Raw genomic sequence first — 8,269 nt, forward strand, 5'->3', positions numbered from 1 at the left:
CCCCCCATACAAATTGATGAATACAAGAAACAAGTGTGACACGCTGTGCATTGGGCAGATTCACTGTATCAGGGCAGCCTTTCTGCCTGGCGTATTTCTGTCTCTGTCTCTTTCTCCCTGGTCCCTTTTTGCCTCGAGGGGCAGTTTGGCATTTGCCTTCCCCTCCCCCCCCGACAGAGGGAGAGGTGTGCCCAGAGGAGGAACATTTCCTTCTTTCAGAAAAGTCGTGAAGTCCTAGCTACCGAGCAAAATCCAGGGCTTTCAGACAAGATGCCCGGGCCTTCCTCCTCCTTGCCCCCAGCCCCGGGGCAGGGACAGGGAAGGCGGGCAGCGGGAGGGCACCGGGCCCCTTGTGCGCAGGACTGCGGTCAGCTCGGATCTTTAGGGACCCGCTGAAGCCGAGAGAGGCTGCGTTGTGCGAGCGCAAGGGCCCGGTTCTGGACCTGATCGCCTGCTGGAGTTCTCTTCCCGCGTTTTCTTTTTCTGTGGCTTTAATTTCAACTTCAAATTTTGAAATGCGTGTTCATTATTTTCTTCCTTGAATTTTATTTTAACTCCCAGAGATTTTTTTGTTTGTTTGTTTAAATCAGTTCTCTCTGCTAGCTAGGCGAAGAAAGGCGCTGGCCTCGGGCCTTCCATTCGCACCTCCGCAGCCTCCGGGGCCCGTCGCTCCCTCTCCGGTTACCTCCAGAGCGCAAGCTTTCGGCCTCGGGAAGGGGAAACGTCCTCAGCGGGCAACCGGGGACTTGGGACCCAGAGAGCAGCCTCGGGCCCCGCTATCGCCTAGAGCGGAGGGCGGCGGGGGTGGGGGTTCTCGCTTCTGGAGAAGGATTTATAAGTATCTTCTAGGTTTGAGCCCTACCAGTCTGGAGATCTCTTTTCCCGAGACTCTGATGAGCCTGACCTTCGGCCGAACTACAGCCTGAGCCTGGCTTGGCCGGGCGCCTCCGGCGTCCCCACACCTCCCACCCTACAGTGGCAGAGGCCCGGGCTTCTGGGCACCCACCCCGAGGGTGACACTGTCTTTAAACCGCTTCCAAACAATCCCCTCCCTCGCGGGGGCCGCTGCCCAGTGTTTACAGCGGTAATCAGAGCGGGACGCGAGCGGCGGGAGGAGTGGAGCGCGCCGAGCGCCGGGTGGGGGCCGCGACCGGGGAGGGGGCGGCGTCTGGGTGAGTGTCCAGAAGGGTGGGAGGGAAGGGCACGTCTGTTTTTCTCAAGACACCCCCCATCCTGCACCTGTGTGTTCACTACCCCAGGACAAGTCGACGAAACTGTGTGTTGGGGAGGTGGGCGCGGACCAGGAGCGTGCCAACACGTCCGGAGATCTGCTCCTGGGCGGCGCGCCCCCCGGCACCCTCCAGGCGGGGCACTGGGGCTGTAGCCTCCCGGCGCACAGAACCTCCCACCTCGCGGGCCCGGTCGCTAGCCGCGTTCTCGAGCAACCAGGGATGCCCGCTTTCGGTCCCCGGAGAAACGGTGGCCTCTACGGGAGGGCATGGGCGCAGGGTACCCAACCAAGGGCACTGTGACCCCACCGCACCCCCGCGGCTCAGGCCCTCGCTCGGCCGGCCAGCGGGCTCCGGGGAGCGCCTCAGCCTGCAGGATGAAGAGCCGTCGCGCCCAGGCGCACGGGGGCGCGGAGCGGGAGGACAGCCGACCCGGCGGGCTGCCACCATGCGCGGCGGCTCGGGCGGCGGGGAGCTGCTGCTGCGCCCGAGCGGAGGGGGCGAGCCGGCCCCGGGGCGGGGGCGCTGGATTGACGGCGCGGCAGCGACCAATGGCGGCGCCGGGCGGGTGGCAGGGAGGGGCGTGAGCCGCCGCTAAAGGGGCGGCGTGAGCAGTAGGCCGGGCCGGGAGCGCGAGGGAGGGAGGCTGGGGCGGGAGACGCGGGGCGAGGGGGAGGGGAGAGGAAAAGGAGGAGACAAAAAATAAAAAAATAAAAGGCTGCGGCTGTGGCTGTGCCGGGTGAAATAAACAGAGGCGGAGGCGGTGGCGATCGGAGCCCACCGCAGCCCAAAGCGGGGACAGGCACTTCGCCCTCCGCTTGGGCACTCGTTCTGAATTCCGCTCGGTCCTGGCGGGTGCGGCCGCCCCTCCGGGCCCGGGGTTCCTGAGCCGATAGGCGAGAAAGAGGGAGGGAGCGAGCGAGCTGGAGAACACTTTTTTTTTTTTTTTGGTATTGTTGTTATTGTTTTTGAGTCCAGCCTCCCCCTCCTCCCCTCCTTCGCCTTCTCCCCTCCCACAGCCCCCCTTCTCCCCCGCCTCCTCCTCCCGCACAACTTAAAGAAAGACGGAGCAGCGCGGCAGCCTCCTTCATCTGGGGGAAACCGGGGCCGTTCGCAAGTTTACTACGCGAGGCGCAGCCAATGCCAAGCGCTGAGGACGCGGAGGGCTAAACACCGCGGCCGCCGAGCCAAACAATACCCGCCGCGCGCGGGGCGGCGCGGGCAGGGCCGCGGGGGAGGGAGCGGCCGAGCGAGCGCGCCGCGGAGAGGGCGCCCGGCCTCCGTCCGCCGCCCCCAGAACCCCCGCCGCGGCCAGGTGGAGCCGCGGGCCCCGCCGGGCTGGGCCGCCGAAGCGCCGAGGGCTCCGCGGTCCTCGCCTCGCCCGCCTGCCCGTGCGGCGCGCGGCCGGCGCGCTCCGGCACCTCGGCCCCGCCGCGGCGGTGATCGCAAATTGCAGGCGCCGCTTGGCGCTGCCGGGCCCCGGGACCGCGGGGCGGGCGGGCGAGCGAGCGAGTGAGTGCGTGCGCGCGCGAGTGCGCGCAGGGGTGGGGGCCGCGGCGCGGCGCTCGCCGCCCGCCGACCCCCCTCTCCGCTCGGTTCCCCACGCCTCCCTCCTGCTCCCTCCTCCCGCCCGCCCTCCCCTGCCCTGCCCGCCCGCCCCCGCCGCAGCTCCTTTAATACACTTTGGTTCTCCGCCTGGCTTTGGACTCTTCTCCACCACCTCCTCCTCCTCCCGCGCCTCCTCCTCCTCCGCCGCCGCCGCCGCCGCCGCCTCCTTTTCCTCTCCGCGCCTTCGCTCCGCGCCCGGCCGCCCGAGGCACATCCAGGCGGCGGCGGAGGCGGCGGGCGCAGGAGCGCCGCTCGCGGGACTGAAGCCGCCGCCACCACTGCCGCCGCCGCCTGCGCTCGGAGCCGGGCGGCCGCTGGACGCAGCCCCGCGAGCGGGGCGGGAGTGGGAGCCGAGGAAGCGCGGGGTTCGCCGGGGCCGGCGGGGCGGGCGGGCGCGCTGGCCATGCTCCTGGACGCGGGGCCGCAGTTCCCGGCCATCGGGGTGGGCAGCTTCGCGCGCCACCATCACCACTCGGCTGCGGCGGCGGCCGCCGCGGCCGCGGAGATGCAGGACCGCGAACTGAGCCTGGCGGCGGCGCAGAACGGCTTTGTAGACTCAGCGGCTGCTCACATGGGCGCCTTCAAGCTCAACCCGGGGGCGCACGAGTTGTCCCCGGGCCAGAGCTCGGCGTTCACGTCGCAGGGCCCCGGCGCCTACCCCGGGTCTGCAGCGGCCGCCGCGGCCGCCGCCGCGCTCGGGCCGCACGCCGCGCATGTCGGCTCCTACTCCGGGCCGCCCTTCAACTCCACCCGGGACTTCCTGTTCCGCAGCCGCGGCTTTGGCGACTCGGCGCCCGGCGGCGGACAGCACGGGCTGTTCGGGCCGGGGGCCGGCGGCCTGCACCACGCGCACTCGGACGCGCAGGGCCACCTCCTCTTCCCCGGCCTCCCGGAGCAGCACGGGCCGCACGGCTCGCAGAATGTGCTCAACGGGCAGATGCGCCTCGGGCTGCCCGGCGAGGTGTTCGGGCGCTCGGAGCAGTACCGCCAGGTGGCCAGCCCGCGGACTGACCCCTACTCGGCGGCGCAGCTCCACAACCAGTACGGCCCCATGAATATGAACATGGGGATGAACATGGCAGCGGCCGCGGCCCACCATCACCACCACCACCACCACCCTGGTGCCTTTTTCCGCTACATGCGGCAGCAGTGCATCAAGCAAGAGCTCATCTGCAAGTGGATCGACCCCGAGCAGCTGAGCAACCCGAAGAAGAGCTGCAACAAAACTTTCAGTACCATGCACGAGCTGGTGACCCACGTCTCGGTGGAGCACGTCGGCGGCCCGGAGCAGAGCAACCACGTCTGCTTCTGGGAGGAGTGTCCGCGCGAGGGCAAGCCTTTCAAGGCCAAATACAAACTGGTCAACCACATCCGCGTGCACACCGGCGAGAAGCCCTTCCCCTGCCCCTTCCCGGGCTGCGGCAAGGTCTTCGCGCGCTCTGAGAACCTCAAGATCCACAAAAGGACCCACACAGGTAACCGCGCGAGTCGGGTCGGGGTCGGGGCGCAGAAGGGAGAGAAGTGGTTAGCTGGCTGGGAGAAACGCGCCGACCGCCAGCCCCTGCCCTGGAACGGGAGATGTTTTCGTATGTGCGAGAGAGAGCCAGCGGCTTGTTATTGTTGGCGAATGAAAGAATATTATTATTGGGCTGGGTTTTTTCCATGTGCGGAAATTGAGTTTTAAATGATCGAGGTGACATCAAATGCATGCTTTGGGTGATGCAACTGCTTTGTTGGCTCAGCTTCGGTGAATAATTTCCGTCCTAAACAGAACGCAGAAAATAGAAGTACCCTCCAACTCGGTGCCCGGGAATCGAGCCTAGAGAGGATTTTGCCAGCTTGTCTGAATGTGCTTTTCTGCTCCGGGTGTGCGTCTGCGTTTTGAGTGGCTTGTGTGTTTTTCCACTTTTTTTTTTTTTTAAACTACGGGCCCAAACGTCCTTACCCGGACTGTTTCCCATTAAAAAATGAGTCTGGTGTGAGCCGAAGCTGTAAAGCGTTTCTCGTTTTTAAAGTGTTTTTTAAAGCCCATCTCGAGGTGGGTCGCGGAGCTTTACGGTGGGTTCGCAACAGTCTGTGAAATTCTCTTAAGAGGCACCAGAGGGTTTGCGATTCCAAACTTGGACCGACAGCCGGGTCAACGAGAGCCCGGGGCGGCGCGGCCCCGCGGGGCAATCGCGTGAGAAGAGAGCGCCGAGAAAGAACGCGCCTCTCGCCTCATAGATTATTCATCTATGACCAGGTCCCAGCCAAAATCGTGCCAGACGATTTCCTAAAAGAAAGCCAAATGTTTTAGCAACTTCCCCCGTCAATATTTACTCCGAAGTGGGGGTGCGCCAGCGGCCTATTGTTCTCTTCCGGGAAGGGAGGCAGCCGAGGTGCGAGACAAGCTTTTAACAAGGTTTAAAATTTGAGAAATTTATTTGCATGAAACGCTCGCTTTCGAGTCCTGCGTCTGAGCGGATGTCTTTAAGAAACAATTTAGGTGCTAATGGAATTTAACGTTAAATGATCCCCTCTCCAAGTGGAACAGTGTTGGAGTTCTCACACCTCTAAATGACTCCAAGCATTTGGAATTCTGGCAACGGAATGCGGGGACCGCCAGAAAATTCAAACGGAAATTCTGAAAGCCGCGGCTGATCCCCTACCCCCACGGCCTAGCCTGCGCTTCTCTGCAGTCCCTCTCAAGTTCTGCCTTATCTCGTATTTATCTCTTCCCCCAAGCTGTCTTCAAAACGCCGGGAGTGCGCCCGAGAATTACTGGTTAATTCAATTTGCAGAATTTTGGATGGGAAGAAAAGAATGCTGGCTCAGTCGCTATCCACACTACGGTCCCCAAACAACACACAGCATCTCCAAATATAATTGCCTACTGGCCCCAGAGAGAAGCCGACAGCAGCCTGTGTGATTCTGATAATGCCCCAAATATTTTGTCATAATAACAGCTTCTCCATGGCGAGACCAACTTGTTAGAAGCCGCGAGTCCAAGAAGCCCTGTAAGAAAGGCAGTTAGGCAGGGCTGGGGGCGGTGGTGGGGGCTACCCCAACTTGATCAGAGATGTGAGGAAATGCGAGTCAGCCTGGAAGAAAAGCAAAATAGGAAATAAAAGCGCGGCGGTCAGGTGGGAAGGCGCAAGGAAACCCCAGGCCCCTGTCGCCCCTCTTTTCTCGTCCCGGAGGCCTGGTCACCTTCCAGGCCACGGGGTGGGGTGGGAGGTAAGGGTTCCCCGGGGCGCGGGTGGTGGTGGTGGGGGGGGTCTCCGGGCGCGCCAGCAGCCAGCGCGCGTGTTGGTGTCCACAGGGGAGAAGCCCTTCCAGTGTGAGTTCGAGGGCTGTGACCGGCGCTTCGCCAACAGCAGCGACAGGAAGAAGCACATGCACGTGCACACCTCGGATAAGCCCTATCTGTGCAAGATGTGTGACAAGTCGTACACACACCCCAGCTCTCTGCGGAAACACATGAAGGTACCGCCGGACAGGCGCGAGGAGGGCGAGGCGGCCGGGCTCACCGCCGGCCCCGGGGTGGTGGTGGGAAGGCGAGGGTCCGGGCCGGGCCCCCGGGGGGATGGGCGGGGGGCCACTTCTGGTGGCGGGGGAGGCCCGGCCCCACAGCAGCTGCACTCACACCCAGTCCCCTTTGGTCTCCCCTCCCGGCTTTTGTCTTGCAGGTCCATGAGTCCTCCCCGCAGGGCTCCGAGTCGTCCCCGGCCGCCAGCTCCGGCTACGAGTCGTCCACGCCCCCGGGGCTGGTGTCGCCCAGCGCCGAGCCCCAGAGCAGTTCAACCCTCTCCCCGGCGGCGGCGGCGGCGGCTGCAGCGGCGGCGGCGGCGGCGGTGGCCGTGTCCGCGGTGCACCGGAGCGGAGGCGCCGGCAGCGGCTCCGGGGGAGGCGGCGGGGGCGGCGGCGGCGGCGGCGGCGGCGGGGCGGGCGGGGGCGGCGGCGGCTCCGGCGGGGCCAGCGGGACGGCCGGGGGCCACGGCGGCCTGTCCTCCAACTTCAATGAATGGTACGTGTGAGAGACCCGGGCGGAGCTGCCCTCTGTCCCTCTCCCGGTAACAGCGCCGAGAGCACCCCGGTGATCGTTGTTGTTAAAATTCCCAATCTGATTTTTATGATGATGAAAAAGATTTTACCAGCAGAAGGATTTTTAAAAGTTTTTTTTTTTTCTTTTTTTAAATAATCTAGGCATGGAAAGCAACGATATCCCTTCCGGAATCTTTAAAGCTAAAAATAAAAAATAAAAAATCATTTTAAAAAACCACAAAAATATTGAACCAAACCTCGCCTTTGCCTCCCTCTACGCCCCTTCCCTCCCCACGCCTTGCCCAGTCTTCTGACAAACTGTACATAGCGGACTCCTTTCTTCTCCGAGGTGGTTTTACTGGCTTCTTGGTGTATAGAAGTTTGTCCATTTGTAATTCTGCGGGATTTTGTTCCTCCTGCCTCTCTTCCCTTCCCTTCCCCAAGTGATGGGCTTTTTTCTTTTTCTCTTTTTAGTTTCCCTGGTTTCTTTATAAGTAATGTGGAAGAAAATGGTTTCTTTTGTATTGTGGTATTGAATATTGTGTTCCTTTTTATGAGGCAACTTGATTGTAAACTTCATGCAACTATAGACTGGGAAAAAAAAAAAGCCGTGCCAAAGTCTCCCTTCTGTTTCTTCAACACGCAGACCCACACTCACATCCACATCACCACCACCAACGCTTGTGAATGTATTTTTCTGTTAGCTGGGTTTACATGTGATGTTTTAGTGCTTTTGCAAGTTAAATTTGTTAGTTCCTGTATGAAAGATTGTGGGGAGGGGGGGGAAGTAAACGTCGTGCCGTTAGCTTTTTCCGTAATAACACCCTTCCTTCTGTAAATACCCGTTACCATATTTATCCATTTGTAATTAAATTATGGTATTAACTTGCTACAGAGGAAACAATATTTATAAAGAATGTTTCTTAACTATAAATATGTACAATTGTGGGCATAAACTGTTTCAGATTTTTTATTTGAAGGTTTTAAGTGGTTTGATCATTTCTTGTGATATGTTTTGAGAGTAATGCATACAGAAATATAATAAAATGTGTTGAAACTGCATGAACATTTTTTTTTTTTTTCCTAGCAAAGTTAACTCAAGGAAATGGGCAGGAGGCAGCGGAGGGCTGATAGGGGACTGGGTCAGCTGCCTCATTGAATGGGAGGCACCACCTCGAATTCAGGGGGGAAGGTGTATGCCCAGAAACTGGGCCAAACTGCTTCTCTGGCAGAAAGTGTCAAAATTATTTTGTATGTCCTTTGTTTCTGTAGCTGAGAGTGAATTACATTTTTGGAAAGCCCCTGCAAGGACCGGCCCAAAGGAACCTTCAGAGCTTCTAATGGCTCCATTATCTGAGGCGGTTCCTTTCTTTCGGCTGTTTGGACTGGATTGAAGAGCACTAACCATT

At 60.6% G+C, this 8,269-nt stretch overlaps 1 protein-coding gene across 1 annotated transcript; it reads left to right on the forward strand.

The window, feature by feature from the left end:
* The first annotated feature begins 3,240 nt into the window (after positions 1-3,240).
* On the forward strand, positions 3,241-6,853 carry ZIC2 (Zic family member 2). Its single transcript, XM_052650240.1, has 3 exons — positions 3,241-4,312; positions 6,139-6,302; positions 6,506-6,853. Exons 1-3 carry the CDS (start codon positions 3,241-3,243, stop codon positions 6,851-6,853), a joined length of 1,584 nt encoding a protein of 527 aa, XP_052506200.1.
* Positions 6,854-8,269: the final 1,416 nt, after the last annotated feature.

Source organism: Budorcas taxicolor, chromosome 12, assembly GCF_023091745.1.
Source record: "Budorcas taxicolor isolate Tak-1 chromosome 12, Takin1.1, whole genome shotgun sequence".
NCBI lineage: Eukaryota > Metazoa > Chordata > Mammalia > Artiodactyla > Bovidae > Budorcas > Budorcas taxicolor.

Excerpts from the sequence above, each read along its gene's own strand:
- ZIC2 (XM_052650240.1), top strand. The coding sequence starts at position 3,241 with ATGCTCCTGGACGCGGGGCCGCAGTTCCCGGCCATCGGGGTGGGCAGC. Across the intron at positions 4,313-6,138 it reads CCACAAAAGGACCCACACAG|GGGAGAAGCCCTTCCAGTGT; the intron begins GTAACCGCGCGA and ends TGGTGTCCACAG. Across the intron at positions 6,303-6,505 it reads CTCTGCGGAAACACATGAAG|GTCCATGAGTCCTCCCCGCA; the intron begins GTACCGCCGGAC and ends TTTGTCTTGCAG.